Raw genomic sequence first — 24,717 nt, 5'->3', positions numbered from 1 at the left:
TTTTTTAAATATATGACTATCATTAAGGATAAATAAATATACTAAATGAGTGAACATGAACATTTATAATGTTTAATATATTAATATAATTTAACCTAAAAGATAAGAAATTCATATTTGTAAAATGTGGAATAAGCGGAAATTAGAGAATATAAGGATTATGCAATGAAGACAATAATATTTAGGCATTCACATTTCAGCATGCTTTGATTTCAGATGATCACTGGGTGTTATTCTTATATAAAGGCAATACAAGGGAATTTTCAGCAAACTTGAAAGCTCGATAGTTTAACAGACATAAAAATACATATATTAAATGTGCATATTTAGAAGTGTATTTAATTTTTAATTGATTATTTGTTAGCATTCAATTCCAGCATGTAGCTGGAAAACACTGAGGATAACATAAAGAAGTTGAACAGTTTTTTCTTGGCTAGGTCTTTACAGGAGAGTTTCATTATTTAATTTAATGGTTTTCCAGAATGTCTGACATGCTTATATTTTAATACATACAAAAAGCATATTGTAAAGACAAAGATGAAAGAATTTTGAATTAAACACATCATTGGTCACTTGTATCAGTATGGACAGTTAAGAATGGATTCCATTCAAACAACTTTATTCTTTACAAAAGAAAAATAAGATATTCAAAGCAATGAACAGAGAAGTAGAGTTCTTTTGAGGCAAAACTAAAATTGTCTAATTTTATTTAAGCACTTGTCTTTTACATCTCCAAGGTGTTCTAGGAATGTCCATCCATAAGTAATTCATTAGTTCTAGACCAGGCCTCCACATCCCTTTCCGTTTCTTTCACCATACTGTCTTAACTCTGGCCATCAACCTCATCTCCCTCTCACTAGAACCTGGCAATCTGCTCCAAGGAAGCCAGGTTTTGACAGCTTTTGCTTAATCTTGTACCAAGCTAGGCTTCCATGCTACTTTCTGACCATTTCCATACCATGCCACCCTTCTTGGCATGTCCCTGGAACTCTGATTCATCACCTCTAGCCTTCCAGCTTCCTTTTTTTTGTGTTGTCTTTCACAATTAGAATATCAGTTTCTTGAGAACAGGGAATTGTCTTAATTATATCTCCAGAGCCTGGCACCATTCCTAGCACACAGTAAGTGCTTAATAAAACACCTATCTATCATGGATAGGAGTTAGAAAAAAGCATATCGTCCGTAGATTCAAGAAGCTTTAGATATAACAAAAAAATAATTATTTAAAAACACAATGTTATATAAGGAGTGCCAGGCTGGTTTTCTTTGAGAATGCAGGACAAACAACAAGAACAACAACACAATCCTGTCCCCTTGAACTTGGCATACCCAATAATATTTCCTCTAAAAACAGCTCTCTCCGTACTTCCCTGGATGTCAGCAGTACCATGATTCTTCCTATCAGATGCACTAGAAACCTTAGAATCGTCTTTGACTCATCCCACTATTTTAGCCCCTTCCTTACAGCAGTCACAATTGACTATTCAGAAAGTCTGTTTCCATTCTTATTTTATTTTAGTCAGTGAGTTCCCCATACTGTCCCACACACTGTCCCACAAACACTTCGTGTTGATTCCCAATGATGTTTTCAAAGGTGCCTTTTTATTTCCCTCTTATTTGTCCTGTCATTCATGTTTCAGCGCTCAAATTCTAGCAACTCCTTCAAGATGTATGTAACAACTACAGAATTCATTTTGATTTCTTTTTTCTGAACTTAATTTATCTAGACTGTGCCTTATATATTAGTCCACTGATTTTCTAGCATGGGAGGATATGTCCAAGTTTGTGCCTTGCTGGTATAACCTCTGAAAACACTTTTCTTTCTACCCCACAAAGAAGCAAACTGGATATATGGATATGGGAGTCATCAATGCAGAGGTGAGAGAATGTGAGTTTTCTAAGGGAGAAAAGCTAGAGAGAAAGACAGAGGACTGAATGAATCTATTGGAAATCCCAAATATGGGATAAGAAAAAGACCATAGAGAAAGAGTAATCAAAGGGATAAAAAGAGAATTTAGTAAAGAACAGGATCAAGTCAGGTAAGGAAAGAGCAAGGTTTCTCTTCTTTTTTGTTTGTTTATTTGTTTCTTTGCAAGGCAAGAGGGATTAAGTGTCCAGCCCATGGTCACACAGCTAGTAAGAGTCAAGTATCTGAGGCCAAATTTGAACTCAGGTCCTCCTGACTCCAGGGCTTGTGAAATTCACTGTACCACCTAGCTTCCCCAAGAAAGAGCAAGTTTTAAGAATGATTGGAGGGGGGGCAGCTAGGTGGCGCAGTGGATAGAGCACTGGCCCTGGAGTCAGGAGGACCTGAGTTCAAATCCAGCCTCAGACACTTTACAATTACTAGCTGTATGACCCTGGGCAAGTCATTTAACCCCAAATGCCTCACTAAAAAAAAAAAAATGAATGATTGGAGGGGCAGCTAGGTGGCTCAGTGGATAGAGCACCGGCCCTGGATTCAGGAGGACCTGAGTTCAAATCCAGCCTCAGACACTTTACAATTATTAGCTGTGTGACCCAAGGCAAGTCACTTAACCCCAATTACCTCACCAAAAAAAAAAAAAAAAAGAATGATTGGAGTGCTCAAGTGTCAGTGTTGCAGAGAGAACAAGAAAAATAAAGACTGAGAAAAGGTCTAGGAATATACTTATCTAAGGTCATGGAGAAGCTTTAAGAGATAGATTTCAATAGAATTGAGAAGTAAAAGAATTTACAAGTGGCTAAGAAGGGAAGGGCCAGGGAAGAAATAAAGACAGAGACTACGGATCAATTCTTTTAAGGAGTATGGCAGTTAAAGGAAAGAAAAAGAGGACAGTAGCTACAATAGACAACAGGCATGAGCTTTTATTTTTTTCATAAGAGAAATCTGGGTATGTTTGAAGGCAGAAGGGAAGGAGCTAAAAGGAATATACTGAAGATGTCAAATGAGGGAAGGAGTAAAAGTAAGAACAAGATATTCTGGGGCAGCTAGGTGGCACAGTGGATAAAGCACCGGCCTTGGATTCAGGAGTACCTGAGTTCAAATCCGGCCTCAGACACTTACTAGCTGTGTGACCCTGGGCAAGTCACTTAACCCCACTGCCCGCCAAAAAAAAAAAAAAAAGAACAAGATATTCCAGGAATTAAGAAGTGATAGTGTATTACGATTTAAAAAAAAAGGAACTTGGCCTATTTGGAACTAATATATAAGACTAAGGCTGTGGGAAAAGCTGATGGGATCTAGTAGGTTAAGATAATGCCTCATTACAAGAAAGTATGTGAAATAAAGGTAAGTTAAGTAGTGGCTCTTCTTCTCAGGCCTATTTGTAGAGATGAATAAAGTCGAATGGTGAATTTCAATATAAACTTATAAAGTTTATTTATATATAAAGTTTGATATAAAGAAGATAGTAACTGACAAGTAAAAAGGATAAAAAAGGGGAGCGTATGATTGGTGTACTGTCTTAAGAGAGGCAGAATAGTACAGTGGACAGAACACTGGCTTTAGAGTCAAACACCCAGGACTCAATTCTCAACTTACCTACATGACTATGGGTAGTCACTTGGCCTCTTAGCCTATTCTTCCCTCGTAAACCATGATGTAGGGGGATTGGAGTACCTGCCTCTAGGGTCCATTCCAACTCTAAAGCTATGATCCTATGATGAAATTATGACTTCCTCACCCTTTCTTTTTCCCTGGACAAACTGAAGATAGAGCTCCAGAACAAGCTACATCATCTGTTTTTGCTGAGTTTGGGTTTGGGGTTCTTGCTACTTGCCAATAGATTTCTCTCCTTTTATTCCTTTCCTACTGGTGGACACAAGATATATTTGCCATGGGTCACGGTCGGAGCTGGAAGAGACCCTACAGAATATCAGGTCCTATTCCATCATTTTACGAATGAATAATAGGCCCAAAGATGCACAGAGCTAGTGCTTCTCAAACCCTAGATTCAAATCTAGCATTCCTGCCAATAACCCAGTGACCTCTTCAGATGACAGGACTCTGGGGCCAAGAAGGCCTCTCCTACTGAGTCACCACTTATCATCTCAGTCGTTGGTAGTGTTGCTGTTAAACCATGAGGTAGAACTGGTCAATAAGGCATCACTCCCACATGTCACTGATCCCAGGGGGTTGCTGTGGAAGTTCTACAAGGCTGAGAAATAGTCCAGTAGGAAGATGATATGGTTTCAGTCCAACAGATCAAATCAAGGGTACTAATAAAGAGGAAGATGACACATCCTCTGAGACTGAAAGGAAAAGTCAATTTCTAACTCCTTAAATATGGTGTATTCTTCTGAAAAACAAATAATAAATTGCTTTAAGAAATAATACCTCTTACTGGTGGACCCAAAACGGGTTTCTGCTTATTGCTGTTGAGAAGAACATTTAATGCTGCTTCTAAGTTATTGCCATTATCCATAAGGGCCTGCCTGGATGCTTCTTTACTGAAACCCATTTCTGTTATGTGCTTCAGAGCCTTTTCATCAACCTAGAATGAAAAAGTCATACAAAGAAGTAATAGTAAATTAGAATCCCAATTCCATAAAAAAATCACAGTATGACTTTAACACTGATATCTAATGAAAAATTATATTTCACACTGAAAAAATATTCACAGAAAGTAATTTATAAAATATTTACTATAACATTCTCATAGAATAGTAAGAAAAAGACCAAAAAGAAATGGTATTTTGCCTTAACTTTCTAAACATTTGTTTCACACAAAAAAGTAAATTTTTAAAATGTCAACATGTCTAATTTGAAAATATCATAGACAATTAGTAGAATATTACTTAATGAGCAATCTATGCACCATCATTTATACTTCTTCATCTAGCCTAAAAAGGAAATAATCCTATATATAATAGCATTCCACCAGAAAATAGCAGTGCATCAATTATAACAAGACAGAAGCCAACAACTCAACAAATTTTATTATTCCTTTGTTTTTCATTATTTTGTCCCACTTCATATTTGCTTGCAATCAATTCCAGCTGACATTTTTTTCAAGCCTGTATCATGGATTCACATTGCATATTTCTCTATTACAGTCATTCCAAAATTCCTGGACCAAAGAAAAAACAATTCATAAAGGTTGCTCCAGGCAGTGACCACACAGAAATTTCCCTATGTATAATCAATTTGAACCACTATCAATTCACAACATGGAGGTCAGGAAGGGCACAAATGTTGTAATGGAACTGAAAACTTTTGGTTGGGAGTTGGGTAGGAAAATAAGGATCAATAACCAACAGCAGTCAGGTTTGTTCACAGCAGTAGTTTACTTTTATCTACTTACTGGGTTCAAGCAGCCTGAGTTCTTCTACTGAGCAAGTTCTTAAATTACAAGGACAACCTAAGGGCAGCCTCCTCATTTTTAGTCCTCTTCTTTCTTTCCTCTCCACTCCCAAAAGAGAAAAGAGAGGAACTATTTGCTGGTTGTTGATCTTCCTACTAAGAAAGATACACCCCCAAGCCAACGTTAGCTCCATCTTTTATGTTGTCAATGTTCAGCAGCTTTTCAGTCATGTGTGACACTTCTTAACCCCATTTGGGATTTTCTTGGCAAAGATACTGGAATGATTTGCTATTTGCAACTCCAACTCATTTTACAGATAAGGAAACTGAGGCAAACAAGGTTAAGTGACTTGCCTAGGGTCACACAACTAGTAAATGTCTGAGACCAGGTTTCAAGTCAGAGTCTTCCTGACTCCAAAACTGGTACTCTATCCATTGCACCATTTTCTGCCCCCATCTTTTATACCACCATTTGTAATGCTTCTGGGAACACATACGTCAAAATGTCCCCAAAACATGTTTCCTGTTTTCTTCTCCAAAAACGTCTTAGAGTTCCACAAACTCTTCTATTAGGCCTAATGGTTGTAGATCCTAAGGCTGTAGGTTAATGCTGTTTTATATGGTTGTCCTAATTCACTTATGACTTAAACTCACCAGACTCTTAAGTTCCACAAGTACTTATTAAAATTAATTGATAATAGTTCAAGTAGGTACTTCTCTTAAACAATCCCTGAAGTACAGAGAGACCTTACAAGACCTTCAAAAGAATACCTGGATCAGTGAAATAAAGTAGGTAAGAACTATAATATAAATTCATTCTACAATTCATAAATATCACAAAAGTATCTTACCTTATGGTAAATTCTACATTCAGGAAATGTAAAAGCTATAAATGTTTCATTCAGTCTAATAACTAGCATATCAGGAAAAACTTGTCACCATAAATACTATGTGAAATATACAAAAAGAAAACTGAAAGTTTTAAATTTTGATTTTTTTTACACATGCTATGGTACTCAAATTATTTTAGTGTTGTCATTTGCAATACTAATGCTGGTAAAGTCCTACCTAATAAAATGTAATCGTTTAAAATATACTTAGAAAATAATTTTTAAATATGAAATTATAAGCACCCTTCACATTTTAAAGCAAGTTGAATACTTTAGTAACTAAGCAATGGTAACTTTAATATAAAATATGTCCAAAACTGAATTTATGATTTTGTCCCCAAAAGATTCACCACCTCCAACTTGATTTTCTGTTAGTAACTCCTCCATTTATCCAGTCTCCATATTTTAAATCTTGGTGTTTGATGTGACTCTTCTCTCTCCTTCATTGCTCATACATACTTGGTTCAAAGTCCTATCAATTATACCTCCACAATATTTTTTGCATCTCTCCTCTCCCACAGTCACTATCTTACCATAGACATTCATTATTATTCACCTGAACTACTATAAAATCATCCTAATATGTATTCCTACTTTTGCTCTCCTGACTCTAAAGTGTCCTTCACACTTCTGTCGGATTCATCTTCCTTATGCACAGATCTAATCATGTCACTTCCATTCAAAATTCCTCAATTTCTCCCTATTGCACTTTGAGTAAAGGTCAAACTCCTTTGTCTAGAATTCAAAGGCCCTCCATGATCAGGTAATATAAGCCTTATTTCATATTATTCCCCTCTACGCAATTTATGCTCCAGCTAAACTGGGCTGCTATCTCTTTGTTGATGCAATTTATGTAATTCCCCATTTCCACCTCTCCCACTATGTTTTTTGCCTGATAAATTCTTACTTATTCTTTAAAGCCTAAATCAAATCCCATCTCTTCCAACAAGCCCTTCTTTTACCATGTCAGTCAGCAATAACATTTCTCCCTCGAACCACAGAAGACACTCTATTTTTATCTAACTGATATACTTATGAAATATTTTATAATAGTATTTTAAGAGAATATCAGCTTCTTGATAGCAGGGTCTATATCATATCTAACTTTGTACCCTAGCACATTAATGCAATGCTTAATGTTTGTTGGCCTGAAATAAGTTCCTACGGTAACATTTTATAGCTTATCTGAACCTTAAAAAAAAGCACTAAATTTTTTGAAAGAGAAAAGGGAGTGATATCAGTTATTTAAGACACCTACATTTCCAATAAAATAAAAAAACAAAACAACAAACACCCCCACTAACTTACATGTTTTTTCTACAATGGCACAGGGATGGCAGACTTGCTACCTGAAAGGGCAGTGTTAAATTTTTTGTTTGCAGGTAAAGATAACTGAAGGCTATATACAGTCAATGCTTAAATTTAAATTATTCAATGTGTTTACCAGGTTTACTAGTGCCCTCACAAGTATCTAAAGATTATGTCTTAAACATTGCAACACTGATCTATTAGCTACTTTTCCATAAGTTAGGAAGGCAATGACCTAAAAATAACAATGACAAATTTTAGAGGGGATGCGGAAAAATTAATGTGAGACATATGCATGAAATCTCCTATCTCCTTATCTAGCCCTGACCTTTTCTGACCTCCGGCGTACCATTTCTAAATGTCTATGGACATATCGAGCTGGCTGCCTGGTGGATATTTTGAGCTGTTTCAAAACTGAAGTCATTAGCTTTCCCCTGATACCCTCCCTTCTTCCAACTCTTCTATTACTACTCTCCCAGAACCCTGGCTTGCAATCTAGGTGTCATCTTCAATCCTCTCTCTAACCCCCCATATCCAATCATTTCCCATGGCCTGTCATTTTATCTTCATAACATCCTCAGATCAATCCCCTTCCTACTCCAACACCTGCCATCACCCTCAGGGCAGGCCCTTATTACCTCACACCCAGACAATTGCAACAGCCTCCTGGTTGGTCTCCCTGTCTCAGTCTCTTCCCTATTCCAGTCCATCCTCTACTCAGCTGTCAAACTGATCTTCCTAAACTGCGGGTCTGACCATTTCATTCTCCCGCCTCTCCCCAAACCTCCATTCAACAAACTCAAGTGGCTGCTACCTATTGCTTCTAGGATCAAAGATATCAAATCCTCTGTTTGGCTTTCAAAGTCCTTCCTAACCTGGCCCCCCCTTCCTCCCTTCCTCTCCTCTGTATATCCTGTGATCCAGTGACAGGGGACTCTTTGTTGTTCCTCAATAAGGTATCTTCACTTGCTGTCCCTTTTGTCTGACTTCTCCTTCACCTCATCTCTACCTCTTGCTTCCCCGGCTTTCTTCAAGTGTCAACTTAAGTCCCACATTCTACAAGAATTGTTTCTCAATTCCACTTATGGTACCAGCCTGCATCAGTAGAGGGAATTTTCTTACTTAGGTGTTCCATATAACAATAAAATCACTGGTACAGTTCCTATCCTATTATACTTAGAAGTACAAGAACTTACTTTATCAAGTAGTTTCACAATTATATTATTGAGATGAAAGAAAAGCTACTTAAATGAAGGTATCTAATAAATTATTTTTCAAAGAAATTGATTAACTTGTATTTGTGAAATTTTTAGTAATTTTTTAATAAAATTTTTTGGAGTTATAGCAGCATATAAACAACATATTCTGAGTACTGCCATTGTAAATGTTAATTATATGTTTACATGAAGAGAAAAAAAATCATTTAGAAAGTGACATGAAAATTATTTTTTGATGTCCTTATCTACCTGTCAAGCAAAGACATTCAAAATTTTTGTGTTTCTTCTGCCTTACCAGTTCTCGATAGACACCTTCATATTTTCCTTCAGGTTTTGTTATCTTTTCTTTCTGGAAAACTTCCCTGTTTCGATTCCCTCCAGTACTCATGCTGAGATTACTCCTAGCATTACCGCCACCTCCTCCAAATGTCTTGGTCTTTAGACAAGGGAGAAAAAAGGAAAAAATGAGATTTAAGTGAATATTTTATGAAAATAGCTCTAAAGATTAAGGAACTAAGTAATAAAGAATTCAATAAATCTGGAGTAGCTAAATTTCAACGGTTCTATTTTACACGGAGAAATAAAATGTTAATTTCTATTTTTAAAAAGTCATTAGGGCAGCTAGGTGGCGCAGTGGATAGAGCACCGGCCCTGGAGTCCAAAAGGACCTGAGTTCAAATCCGGCCTCAGACACTACACTTACAAGCTGTATGATCCCTGGGCAAGTCACTTAACCCCAATGCCTCACCCAAAAAAAAGAAGAAAAAAACAGTCATTAGACATAATTCCTTTTCTTCTTAAATTCAGATTAGGCTATTTTTTTAAAAACTGTTACCATAATTTAATTTGTATGTGCTACTCTCAGCAAATCATTTAAAGAAATGTAAATCCTGAACTATAAAGGAAAAAAAGAGCCCATAAATTAAGCATATTAGGTACCCAAACAACTTTAAGAAAAAATTTCTTAAACATTTTAACATTTACAAATAAATGCCAAGTTTTAAATTTAATATATATTAACTAGATTTCAATAGCTGAACAAATTCATTCTTCTAATTTATTTGTCTTACTGAAGAAATGTTCTTATTTAAACTTGTATATCCTAAGTTATTTCACTGTGTAATAAAAAAATTAAGATATTATAAAATATAAAAAGCATTAGTTCTTAAATGAACGATAGATGCCCAAGAATAGTATACATAACCACTACAGGTATAATATTTTATAAACTATACCATCTATATATGTAACCAATTTACAATTCCAAGTAAATTATTTATATACATTTTTTAATTACTCAATAATTTTAAATTCTCTTTTTCTCCCAATAAAATATCCAATATACAACTGTAATGATTGGAATGATGCCATCTACTGGAGACTTGCTGTGGGAAAGCTCTGCCATGAGGAAAATGCCTCAGAGGGCAAGGCCATGTGGCTTTTTCTTGGCATCAGGAAATGCCGTTTGCTCATGGGTGCTGTCTATCAAGGCTACCAGCCAATCAACTTGAGGAGCCTCCTATTTTCTGGGAGGAGACAGGAAGGAGGAAAGAGAGCCTGCGTGGAGAGCTCTCGCTCTTTTGGGTTCCTGACTTGATGGTGGTGGTGGTGGCAGAGGACTTCACAGGAAATTTGAGGAAAGATAGGAATGCCAGGCTGTTGGAATTCTGTTCTCAATCTTTTTCTTTCTATTTTCCAATAAACCCTTAAAAACCTAAACTCGTTTTATCAGTGATTTTAGTCAGTTTCCCCCAAAACTGGGGGAACAGATTAGAATTCACATTTAGAATCTTAAATTACACACAACTTTGGGAGCTGAAAATAATAGTAATAATTATTTTTAATCAGATGGAGCACAGAAAGAAGAAAATTTAAAGATAACACTAAAGCACAGATAATAGAAAAGAAACATGGATAAATGATGTAGAAATAAGTGGAAAATGTTCAACATAATTTTTTAAAACCCACAATTTTAAATTTTATTTCAGATCAGAATAAACTTATAACTACTCAAATCAAAAGCCTATAATTTTGTTACAGAATTGCTATCTCACAAAATTTAAGCAAAAAATATTAAATCCACCAAGAAAGTTCCCTAATTAAAAACCCATGTTGATGGTAAATTAAATGCATTAAAATTAATGATCAAGGTCATTACATACTTATGAAAAGTAATTTGATTCTTCATGACAGGAAAAACTCAATAAAATATTTTTCATAAATTAACCATATGCTTGAATAGGGTTACTTAAGAGGAAGCAAGGTCCAAGGGAATAAACTTTGCTAGAAAGAAGTGAAGAATGAAGAAAACAGTTTTCTAATCACTGAGATACTACAATGTATATATTTTCATAGCTAAAGACAGAAAGTCAAGCGACTGGGAAGAATTAAATTCAAGAATTATTCACTGTTTACAACTCTATTTCAAAGGGAAAGTTAGCTGTTAATTAAGAGGATAAGTTTCATTAGAGGTAATTAGCACCTACTAAGGAATGAAACTTTGAGTTTCACAAGTTAAAGTCAAGCTCAAGCAATGTATTTACATATTAATATTCCTCTGATCAATATGCAAAAAACCAAAGTTACGGGGATTCCTATTCTAAGTGAACTAAGACTAGGAAATAATTTCTTCATAATATTAAAATACAGCAATATTTATGAAATATCTGCTTTTAAAGAAAACACCAATTTCACAGATTTCAAAATCAAATAAACTTTTTCCAAAAGAATTTAGCAATAAAAAAAAATCAACTTAAATCCTAAGTCATTTATCAGTATTATGGTGTTCTCTACATTTGCTGCACACAATGCTCAATAAATGTTGCTAAATTAATTGCTAAAGAACAAGACTACAGAGACTATTTCAATGAGCAGCTGTTCCTAAACCTGTATCAAGGGAAATGCCTCTTCACTGGTATGGGTTTTGGAAGTTAAGGGCTTTAATAAAAGTTAGTAGCTGTTACTTTTGATCAAGGGTGGGTCATCAGGTTCCCAGATCAAAATCCTATTAAAAGAAACCTTCTAGGCCCATCTCCAAGAGACGAATCTGAGAGCAAACACCCCAGCTACTTAGAGGGCATATACAGGAGAACTCCTTGCCATACCTTAGAATGAGAACATCGTCACTTGAATCCAAAATGAAAAAATCTTGGGGAGAGGCAAAGACTTCTTATTACTCAAGCCTCCTTGCTTCTGCCTCTTAAAATTCTTGGTTTCTTTCAAAGGTCAAACTCAAGTATTCACTCCTAGAGGAACTTATCCCTGTCTCCCTCCTATCCCCAGCTATTAGTGGTCCTTACTCTAGAAATTACTTTGTCTATTTTTTGTTTATGGCTTTGTGTGTGCATGCTATTTCCCCAACAAAATGCCAGCTTCTTGACAGCAGAAGCATTTTTTGTCTTTGGGTACCACTGCTTACACAGTGACTGGTACATAACATGTGTTTATTATCTTGTCAAACAAACAAATAAATGACTACCTGTTCCCCTCTCAGGAAGGCATGACCTTCGATATGGACAGGTAAATCCAGCCCCAGAATCTTAGCTATACTTCTGAATATCCATCCCACCTCCTGTCCACCTAACCATGTCCAAATCCCAGAATCTACCGTAGGCAAAATGACCTATTTCAGGTAGACAGGGTGCTCACACAATTAGTTTTTATTTTTATTACCAGCTTCAGTTAGTTTTTATGTGAAATAGGGATAATAATATGTTCCCCGTCTAGAACTCATGGGGCTGTTGTGTCAAGAGTGCTTGGTAAACCTCATAACTATATACAATAAATAGAAATACTAAATAAAATATAGCTGTAGTTATTGTTACTAGAATGCTGTGGTTGAAAATGCCAAGGGCCAAGTATGTGTGGTAGAAGGAAAGCATCAACTCAAGAATCCATTTCCTTATGTTCTCATTAGTGATAGTGCTATTTCTCCTTTCAAGGTCTAAGGCTCTGAGATAACCCATTACATTTTTATTCCCTGACTCAACATAACCTCATTATCTACTTGAAGAAAAAATGGTGACTACTCCTGGTTATTTTTCAGTAGGGGTTAAGGTATTATAATAGCTTATGTAGCCATGGTCAACTAATATGACATTAATAGCAACAGCATTTGTACAGCGCTTCAAGATTGGTAGATTGCCACACATATGCTAAGACACTTGATACTCACAACCCTGTTAGGGAGGATCTATTATTATCCCCATTTCACAAATGCTACCTGCTTATAATTGCCACTTCTGAGCCCCTAGCTTCCTGAGTACTTGAATCCAGCTGGTCATGAAGCAAAAGGGCATGTGTTATATGAAAAGTATCTAATGGATAATGACTGATCTCCTTCCTCAACCACTATATTTTACCTTATGGGACATGCATTAGACACACATTAGAGTAAAAATATCATTAAGAGTGTGTATATGTGTGCAAATACATTATATATATTTGTATAAACACATTATATATATAGTGTGTGTACACATTATGAACACGTACACATGCACATATATAGGCACAAACACATATGTATAGATTCATACTTATACACAATATACACATAAATATTTAAATTACTCTTTCCTACCTCTTTGCTCTTTGAAACTTCTGCAATAGCAGCTGTTCTCTGCTTTTCGAATTCATCATTATCACCTGGTGGTTTGGCAGGAGCTGTTACTTGCAGTGTCTTTCTCCGATCAAGTTCTCTGCTATCCACTTGGACATTAGACACACACTTCTAGTGATACAGAACATATGTAAAACCAATTTACTATCAAACAGGAGATAGCCAATTTATATTACAGTCTCTTACATATTTTATTTCTTAAAAAAATGCCAGATTAACTTCTAACAGAACTCACGAAATGGCAGCTATACTTCATGAATTTAAAATCTGACAATTAGGGGCAGCTAGGTGGTGCAGTGGATAGAGCACCGGCCCTGGAGTCAGGAGTACCTGAGTTCAAATCCAGCCTCAGACACTTAACACTTACTAGCTGTGTGACCCTGGGCAAGTCACTTAAACCCCAATTGCCTCACTTAAAAAAAAAAAAACCAAAACAAAAAAGAAAAATCTGAGAATTAAAAAAAAAAGAGATTAAGCTGGTAAGATAAAATAACATTATTAGCTTTTAACTGAGCAAGTCATAATCTCTCCTGTCTTCAGTTTCTGCATATATTAAACGAGAAGGTTGAACTTGATAACTTTTAAGGTCCCTTTCAGCTCTAAATCAATATTCCTATGATCCTATCATTAAGTCAAAATACACCTGATAAATCATGTCACTGAACAGCAAAATGACTTTCAGTTAATAATGGAAATATTTATAAAGTCACTCTGCTAAGATGCCTAATTTTATTTAGGGTAATTTTCTGAAAAGGTTCTAGATTTCAAAGAAATTATTATTCAAGAAGAATTAGTGAATGCACTGTATAACTAAGACAAAAACAGTTTGCAAAAATTTTCACTTCAACATTATACTGACACTAGGTTGTTTTCAATCCTTTGATGGCTTTATTATCTCCTTGATATGGTTATTTCCTTCCACCAAGAGGTAAAGATGAAAATTCATTCATGCCTTACATTCCTGTGCAATACTTGTCTATCTGTTCCTTTAATACAAAGCTCTCAAGCACTATTTTCTGCATAAAGTTTTCCTGATATCCCCACTATTAGTGACCTTCCTCTCAAACTACCCAGTATTTAACAATTTTTAATATTTGTATATTTTCACTTTATATCTATACTGAATATATACATATATATACACATACACACACATATATACACGCACACACATATGTATTTGTTCTCTCCCATATTAGAAGGTAAGGTCCTTACAAGCAGGGATTTTTTTTTTTACTCTTTGTACTTGCATCCTCAGCCCCTGTCACATAGCAGGCACTTAAGAAATACTTGCTGATGAACTGATTGACATATCCTTCCATAACACCTCTGTAAAGGATTCCCAGTATAACAAAAGACTTACAAGTTAAAAATGTTAAAATCCACCCCAAATTGATAAGTTTCTGCTAATTAGTTCTATACAACAGATACTAGTAGATATAACAAGCACTCCTAAAGTAAATTAAAAGTCCATGGTATTTTGTAGTATATCAACTATAAATTACCTGTTAGGGTGTAGGCAGAGAAAGGATGAGGGTGGTTTTTTGTTTGTTTGTTTGTTTTGTGGGGCAATGAGGGTTAAGTGACTTGCCCAGGGTCACACAGTTAGTAAGTGTCAAGTGTCTGAGGTCAGATTTGAACTCAAGTCCTCCTGAATCCAGGGCTGGTGCTTTATCCACTGTGCCACCTAGCTGCCCCCTAAGGGAGGTTTGTTTCTGTTTTGTTTTTTAAAACGTAGTCATAACCAATGAATGTATTGTCCCAATCTGCTTTCTTTGGACTGTATCACTCTATCTTTCCATATCTCTTTGTATTTTTCTATTGCACCAATGTCACAATTTACTCAATCATACTGAATTTTTTTGCAATTATTTATTGTGGAAATTTGTTTCCTACTCTTAATTTTTAAATTGTCACTTCTCTGAAAATAATCTAACTAAAGTTGAATGTAAGTTGTTTTTTATTTGTGGGCCTTTTCCAAGACAATTTATCTATATGTCAGTAACCAAGCAATAAAAACAGGTTTCTCCTCCATGACTCTATTTCTGCAAAGAAATAAGGAACAATTACTGAATTCTTCTACCTGCTTAATAATTCACTGAGAAATAATTTCTGTGACCATTTCATAAGTATATAGTGTGAACAATAAAAAATAATTTCCCCAAATTACAATTCATCTTTCAAGGTAAAAGTTTAATTACCTGTCCAAAAGGTACAAAAGGAGGTGGTCCACCTTCTGTTCCAATGTTGCTTCTATTGTGTTTTGACAAGCTCTGTGGAGAAAAATAAGGTTTTTTTTCATTAAAATTAAACAACTGAGAAAACATCTTCAAATTGGTAGAAATGTACTTGGGCTTGTGGGGTTTTTTTTAACAAAAAATATTAAAACATACCTGAAATGCATATCTTAATTTCATTACATAGCTTATATGAATTGTCACAAGATAACTACAATATTTCATTGTCACCAACAATTATTTACTACAATGAAGAAAATAAACTTTTTTCCAAACAAGGTTTTAATAAATATTTATTGCTGATTTTCTCATCATCACAGAATCTCAAAGTTGAAAGGTACCTCAGAATCCAACCTGTTCCTGAACAGGTAACCCCCTTACTATTTCTTCAAGAGAAGGCCATTGAGCTCTTCATAAAGACTTCCAGTGATGAAAAGCTCATTACTTCCTGAGACAGCTTAATCCAGTGTGAAACAAGTTCAATGTTTAGAAAGGTTTTTTTTTTTCTCACATTATCCTGAAATCTGCTTCTCTACAACTTTCACCCATTACCTGACAAAGAGAGAAATTTTAGAGGGGGTACAACAATATAGAAGAGAAATTAGATTTGTTTTGCTCAGGTCCAGATCACAGAAACAGGTCAAAGTTACAGAGGCATATCTAGGCTTTATGTGAGGGGAATCTTCCTAACAACTGGAGCTAACTAAATGCAGAACGCATCACCTCAGGAGGTCATTTTATATCTTCAAGGTAAGGCTAGATGAGCCCTTGCTGGGGATGTCATAGACGGAATTGTTACGTGTTGGGCTAGGTTAAGCTATTTTGTATCATGGACTAACTTTAGCAGTCTGTGAAAGATTATGAACCCTTTCTCAAAATAATATTTTAAGTACATAAAAGAGAACACATAAGATTAAAATCCTAAGAAAGCCAATTGTATTAAAATATAGTTAGCAAAATTTTTTTAAATGAGTTAATAGACCCCAGGTTAAGAATTCTTGCACTCTAATGTTCTTCCAACTTTGATATTCTGTGATTTCTGTGAAACTTTAACAGAAGCAATATTTTTTCCAAATTTTCTTTTGCTGTGAACTTGATAAAAACCAACAAACATGATTATCTCGTTATACACAGAACAGGAAAAAAGGTATTTATATGAAACTGGGGGGGAAAATGGATCAAACATGTCTATTCCAGTTTGCTCTATCAATTAATAGTCCCCTGATGGAGATGAAGAGAGTTGTCAGAGAGACCCATTTTTTTACACTGATACTTTTAACTATTCCTCTAATCAATCCCTCCCCATTCCATATCTAAGCCCCTATATTCTCCTTCCAAAAGACATTTTTTTCCCACTGGATTTATTACTGCCAGTTTCAAACTACTCCTAAGGTTTCCCATTGTTGAATTATCTTTACAATTCTTAAGGGATAGCTGAATTATCAGAACAATAAGAAATAAAAAACAACCACTACCACCACCATCATTTGTGACAGAATGAGCAGAACTAAAGAGCATTGATCAAAGAATGGATGTTATCCTGGAATGAAGCCTCAAGTAGAATGACCCTGTCATCTATTAGCCTCTGTATCTTTCAAGGGATTACACAGATCGCACTCAAAAAATATTTTACGAACCAGAAAAATAGACAGTCATCAATAGTTATTGATGTCCTCTTGGTTGGCATTAGTTAATTGGAAAATGAGTTAGTGAGACATGATAGAGATACGAAAAAGAAAAAGAGTATTCATACCACCCTGGAAGAACTGAAAGCTTACATACATCCAGAACCAACTCTGAAAACAGCTGCACAAAAAACCTGAAGCATGGGACAGTGCCATTTTCACCCCAGGAGCACAGCCCAACTTTAATATAAAGCTAAAAGTCAAGAAATAAGCTGGGAAAATGAGCAAACAACAAAAAAGGATCTGGACCATAGAAAGTTACTGTGGTAACAGATAAGATCAAAACACAAACTCAGAAGAAGATAACAATGTCAAAACTGCTACATCTAAAGCCTCAAAGACAAATGTGAATTGTTCTTAGGCCCCCCAAAAAATTCCTGGAAGAGCTCAAAAATGGTTTTGAAAATCAAATAAGAGAGGTAGAGGAAAAACTGGGAAAAGAAATTAGTTATAAAAGAAAAGCATCAGAAAAGAGTCAACAGCATGGTAAAGGAGGCACAAAAATATAATGAAGAAAGTAACACCTTAAAAGACAGAATAGGGCAGATAGGTGGCACAATGGATAAAGCACCAGCCCTGGATTTGGGAGGACCTAAGTTCAAATCCGGCTTCAGACACTTGACACTTACTAGCTGTGTGAACCTGGGCAAGTCACTTAACCCTCATTGCCCTGCAAAACAAAAACAACAACAACAACAAAGATAAGGGATAGTATGAAAGGTAACTGGGGAGACAGGACAGAAGAGAAGATAGGGCGTTCATAAACAGAAGATAAAATTTAAAAGTTAGAAATTAAAGGTTTCAATTCAGGCTCTGAAATATTAGGAATGAAATTATCTAGTCCACTTCCTGCATTCTACAAAAGAAGGAACTGAATTCCAGAGTAGTTTGCTCAAGGTCACACAAAGAAACCTAAAACACAGGTCTCATGACTCACAGTACTGGCTTGCTACAAAGAATAAATAGGGAGCCCTGGAAAAGCAAAGTCTAGTCAGGACCAAATTTTAAAGGGCCTGATAGTTTTTAATAAGGTGACAGTTATATGTGTATTTATATTGCATGTAATGATTTATTTTACAATTTTTAAATTTAATTTCAGTAACTGGAGAAACCTAATTCTTTTTTTTTTTCTTTTGCTGGGCAATTGGGGTTAAGTGACTTGCCCAGGGTCACACAGCTGGTAAGTGTCAAGTGTCTGAGGCCAGATTTGAACTCAGGTACTCCTGACTCCAGGGCCGGTGCTCTATCCACTGTGCCACCCAGCTGCCCCCTAATTCATTTTCAATAAAGGATCTCTCTTGCAAAAGAAGAGGGTATAAATATATTCATAAGTAGATTCTCATTATTTTGAGGCCAGAGTAATCTGGGATGGCTCATTTTACTCTGGGTAATTAGAAGCCCCAAAAAAGGAGGACTGGCAAATTTGTAAGAGTGCCAAAGGATGACATGAGCCAAAAGTATTAGTAGGGTAATAACATTTTAATATTGGTATGACAGTTTGGTTAGTACCAAGAGAATTCCATTCCCGATATATTGCTCTACAGGGAAGAACAGAAATATATTGGTTTTACGGATACATAAAACCAGCAGAGGATCTAGAACAGACTTAAGGAATCTAAAACCTTAAGAACATTCAGTCAATGAATTTTGGCCAACAGAGATTTCTATTACAACTCTGTGAAACATTTATAAACCAAAATGGTTTTGATTTTTTCCCCTATAATTTACATCAATTTCTTCCTTTATTTCTAGTACATGGTCATATGGTACATTTTTTTAAAAAGCAATTCCATCAAGGATAATTACTAGGTCATTTAGGTCCTATCCAAAGTCTAAATAAATAACTCAATTATTTAATAAGTACCAGTAACAGTCATTTATTACTCTTCCATAGCATCCAGGCTACTAACACCACAGTCTCTGAAATTTGCATACATATTATCCATCAAGTGGAGAAAAGGTAACTCTATCATATCCCAGGTCTACTTTGTTAAGAGCTTTACAAATTTGGCAAGAACTTAAATAAACACCTAAGAAACTGTCATCTGTTCAATAGGAGTAGGTGCAATAGCATTTTCCCCAGGACTATAGTTTGAAATTCAAGTTTCCAACAGCTGAGAAAAACTCATCCATTTTTGATGTATGCCACAATCTAATTTCTCCCCAGTCTCAAACTATCTACTGAGTAATGTAAAAAGATGCTTATCATAGAACATAATCTGATAATTCAATATTTAAGATTATGGAGTAGAAAAATATAACTGTCTTGTAGATAGAGCTAAAGTTTTGAAAGTAAAGAATTTTAAATCAGTAATAGTTTAAATAAGCAAGTACCTTTAATGCCTAGGCACTTAAATACTTGCTGATTAATTCTAAACAACCAGATTCTTATAGGAATAATTTTTCTTGGACTGATGTTTATGATAAGAAAATAAGTCTCTAGTGCTTTTTCAATAGATTTTGAAAGGATCTAGAAAAGACAATGTAAAGGTATCAGCTCTATCCTTTATTCTAAAAGAGCTCATGTAAAAAAATGCTCTAAATAATTATTGATTAGAGAAATACAAATTTAAAAAACCTTGAGATATCATTTTACAGTAACCAGATTAGCTAAAGTGAGAGCAGGGGAAAGTGACAAATGCTGAAGAGGATGTGAAAAAATTGGGACACTAATTCATTGTTTGTGGAATTGTAAAATGAACCAACCACTTTGGAGAGAAATTTGGAATTATACTCAAAGAATTATTAAACTACCTATACCCTTTGACCCAGTAATACCACTACTTGGTGTATTTCTAAAGATGATTAGGGGAAAAGGAAATGAACCTATATGTTCCAAAATATTTATAGCAGCTCTCTTTGTGGTGGCAAAGAACTGAAAATTGCAGGGATGCCTATCAATTAAGGAACAGCTGAACAAGTTGTGGCATATGATTGTAATGGAAATAAAAAATGATAGCTATCAGGAATGATGAGCTCAACGATTTTAGAAAAATATGGAAAGACTACACAAAATAGGGAAGAGTAAAATGAGAACCAAGAAAATATTGCATACAGTAATAGCAACAATGTTTTAAGAACAACTTTGAGCAAATAAGTTATTCTAACTATTATAAATACCCATATTAACTATAAAGGGACATAAGAAGAAAGACATTATCTATATCCAGAGGAAGAACTGATAAACAGAAGGATGTATAGAATAATGCTTATCATATATATAATACACATATATGTCTAATGGTAGTCATCTGGGAGGGGAATGTACATGATAATTTTGTTGTATATTTGAAAGGAATAGCAAGTTGTGCACAGTAGATTTGCAGTTTCGTGTACAATCATCTTTTTTATTCTACTAGTGTATGGAAAATGCCCCTTGTTTTATTCCATAAATAAAAGGTGTTTTAAAAAAAAAAACAGCTCATTGGTGAATTCTTTTAATCACTCACCACTAATCGCTATGTTAGAGAAACTACAGAAAATGAAAATAGAGATTATAGAATAAAAAGAAAACATCAGTGCACTAGCCTTACAAATATTCTAAAATTAAATTTATGTTTTGTTTTACCTAAAGCCGATGTGGACAATATTCAAGTTCGTAAGACTCATATAGTCGTTTCCCCAGGGTACAGAGAGCATCATTTTTGTTTATTGTCAGTGACAATTTGTGTAAACTCCAAATGACTGATAAGGACTAAAGACACTGGGAAAATATTGAAAATATACTATTTCCTAGAGCACACCTAAAAAAACAAGTCTTGAAAACAGTAAGTTCAATAGATTTGACCAACATTTAACAGTGGATGAAAAAAAAGAAACACTAGGACCCTGGGCTATGATACCAATAGCGAGATAGATTAGATAGTTAGATACATAGATAGATATATAGATACATATACACACATACATCGCATACATATGTGTATGTGTGTATGTATGTATATATCCATAATATGTGTATGAATATATGTATTGTGCACATGTATGTGCATACACATGCCTATACAAACTTATATGCAGGCACATTTTTTTATATATACATATAAGTAGATAGGTATAGATATTAAAATTTACGTATTAAATATACTATAAATATAAATATGTTTGTTTTGGTTGTGTCTGGCTTGTGTGACCCATTTGGGGTTTTCTTGGCAAAGATACTGGAGTGGCTTGCCATTTCCTTCTCCAGCTAATTTTACAGCTGAGGAAACTGAGGCAAATAGATTTAAGTAACTTGCCCAGGGTCACACAGATAGTGATTGAGGCCAAATCTGAATTCACAAAGATAAGTCTTCCTAACTCCAGGCCTGGCACTCTACTGTACAACCTAGCTGCCCATATGTTTAAATATATGTTTAAAGGAGCAAGAAAGTAAATAAAAAGCAATCATTTTTTAAATATGCAGGTTTATGTACATAAAAACTAAAGAAAAATGTAAATGCAATTATTAAAATAGATATTATAATAGCCCTGATTTGGAGGGCTACAGTGACAACACTAAGATGAATTACAATATTAATATGAATAGAAAGTGAGGTAATGAGGCATAAAGTCAGGAAGAAGTGGATTCCCTTCCTTTGGTCTCTACTATCTTCAAGACCTCTATATGCTCAAATAACTCCCTAGCTGTCACAAACAGAGAAGTGGTACATTACTGCACTAATGCAATACCCACATTGGGAATCACAGCAATATATGAAAGCACTTACTATGGTGTAAATATGTGAGACTGGGAGGAGAGAGGGTAGGAGGAAGTGATTGTGGTAAAAATATCCATACAGATTAACTCACAAATCCTTAAGGCAATGTAGTACTGAAAGAGAAACCAGTCAAAAGGAAAATGCCAAACTGAATCTAAAGCTAAATTATCCAAATCATCTAGGGCTCAGGATAAATCATTTTAAGTATTAGACAAGAGAGGGTGTATTCAGAGTAACTAAATCAAGATAAAAAAGTAAATATAAAATGTAAATGGAGCAAAAACGATGTGTCATTTCTAGAATTTAAAATGCTGGAGAATTATATTAATTTGGCCAAATTATATCTGATACAAACTGTCTGGTGCCTGTTTGCACTGGACATTCAAATTACCTAGTCTTGACCTCTTTTCTTTACAGTTTTGCTGTCATTTTGGCATAGCTGCAACACCTGTCTATAGTTATCTGCCAGCATTTTGTTTTAAATAGGTTCTAATGCTTCCCTTTCCCTGTTTGTTTTTTAATGCTGAGAACTCCTTAACTCCCAAAAAATTAACATTTAGAGCTATGATTTCTATCCGCAGAATTCCCACTGTACTGATAACCCACCTGCCAGCTGCTTGAGTAACCGAGACTCTCTAAGGCTCCCTCATTGCTATGGTTACCAGACCAAAAAGCCTGCAAAAGCTGCAGAAAACCATAATGACATTAAGGTATAGATTTAAAAGTCTGTTGCGAAAGGACTACATCTATCCCTAAGAAGAAAACCCTATACAGTTTAATAAGGGAAGTGCAGATGTATGAAATAAGATTCCAAATAGCAATGTATAAAGGAATATGGCAGAGAATGATGTTGGAAGTGAATTTTACCTTGATTTATTGCACAGATAGCAGTTAATGGACTGGGATCATAAGAAGATGTCGCAGGTAAGAGAGTAAAATGTCATTCGATTTTGCACACTTTGTTCACATTTTTTTATTTATTTTTTATTTTTTATTTTTTCCAGTAAGGCAATTGGGGTTAAGTGACTTGCCCAGGGTCACACAGCTAGTAAGTGTTAAGTGTCTGAGGCCGGATTTGAACTCAGGTACTCCTGAGTCCAGGGCCGGTGCTCTATCCACTGTGCCATCTAGCTGCCCTGTTCCACATTTTTTTATAATTGATTAACAGCAAACCATATTTCCTCTGAATTCGTTTTTATTCTACAACATATTCTTTATATCTAAAACTAGCATGAAGCCCAGTCCTGCATTAAGATAACTTATGCTTTATTTAAACCAATACAATTAAAAGAAATTATAAAATACCTCATTGCAAAATATTAAATGATATTATCAGGATCATAGATAAGTCAATCCTTAGCATTAATAACATACCCAAATCCTACCTTCTTTTATCCAAAAGGAGCTATTCCAAAAGCAGTCATTCTCCAAACAGATTTTTTTTTTTTTAAAGTAATGTAGCATGAAATCAGAATACCTGAGAAAAACTCCTAGAAACTTTAGCCTACTGTGCTTGCTTTGGGGGTGGTTAAAAAACCTAAGTCTTAGCTATAAGAATCACTCCCAAATCAATGTTCATCCAGTGTTTTACTCAGAACCAAAAATGTTCAAGACACAGTACTAAGGGTTGAGGAATATACAAAGATGAATAAAACAGTCTTTGCCCCAAGAAGCTTACAGTCCAATAGGACATATATGTACATAAATATGTACAATTCAAAGTAAAATGTAGTTTATTTCATTAGAGAATCATAAATCAAGTACCATATTCCCCATAACTTGAAGAGTGGTAGTAGCAGCAGGGACAAATGCTGGGAACATGATAACAGTTATAATAACATTCCAAGTAATTTTACTCAACAGTTTACACGTTTTCCTCTAATAGTTTATAGAAGCAATCCTACTCAGCCCTCTGAAATCTACTTCCTCCCCCAAAACTAGTTTGGGCCTACAGGAGTTTGGTCTTAGGCAAGGAATTTCCTCCTAGCACTCTCCAACTCAGTCATCTCCAGTACTTTGACTATAACCAGCTGGCCAAAGCTTTTTTAAGTTTTACCCTGTCCCCTGCACAAAGCAATGCAACACCTCTTCTTTATCGAGGTCCCAAAAATCCATCCCCTGGAGTTTCAGAAAGGAATGGCTATTGCTTTGCTGAATCTATCACCCTCTCCTGAAAGTCTGGATGAGTCAGTACCGTTGGAAAACTTCTTATACTCTAGACTTCACCTTTGTTTCGACTATACCCTAAAAAGAGATTCTGTAGGGAGGTTCCTTTTGCTTGATTCATACCTTCATGAAATTGTCTCCTCTTACACCCACATGAGAAGCAGCTTATCCCTCTTTCTTTTATGGCTCCTTCCCCAGACAAACTTTTCTCTCAGTGTTGAACCTGTACTGTCCAACAGCCTCGCCCCTGATTTCTGCTTTATGGCTGAGACAACAGACATACACAAAAGCCAAATAAAGTTGACACCTTTCCGTAATCTTCAAATAGGGCCCTGATCACTTCCTATCTTATAGACACAAGTCTTCTGTTTCAGTTACTTCCAACTGGCAGAGCTTCAGTCACATACACATCCCCTAAATATGACAAGTTACAGTAAGAAAAACTGCACAAACATATAGCATTATCAATATATTCCCAACCCGTCAATAACCCTACAGGACAATTCCATAATAATCATAATGAGATGACCCAATGAAGAGCTTATATGTACTCAAAAGGCATTGTGAGTCTTTAAAAAAAAAAAGGTAGATAGATAATAGGTCTTGATC

At 35.2% G+C, this 24,717-nt stretch overlaps 1 protein-coding gene across 1 annotated transcript in view; it reads right to left on the bottom strand.

Moving 5' to 3' along the window:
• Positions 1-24,717, bottom strand: part of TDRD3 (tudor domain containing 3) — a 172,922-nt gene that overhangs the window by 79,867 nt on the left and 68,338 nt on the right. Inside the window, 4 exon segments of the mRNA XM_043996878.1 lie at positions 4,319-4,475; positions 8,995-9,135; positions 13,282-13,431; positions 15,522-15,593. Of these exon segments, the coding sequence (XP_043852813.1) occupies positions 4,319-4,475; positions 8,995-9,135; positions 13,282-13,431; positions 15,522-15,593 (520 nt within the window).

This window comes from Dromiciops gliroides, chromosome 3 (assembly GCF_019393635.1).
Source record: "Dromiciops gliroides isolate mDroGli1 chromosome 3, mDroGli1.pri, whole genome shotgun sequence".
NCBI classification, from domain to species: Eukaryota; Metazoa; Chordata; class Mammalia; order Microbiotheria; family Microbiotheriidae; genus Dromiciops; species Dromiciops gliroides.
The sequence above is the reverse complement of the archived record's forward strand: the minus strand, read 5'-3'. Positions and strand labels throughout refer to the sequence as shown.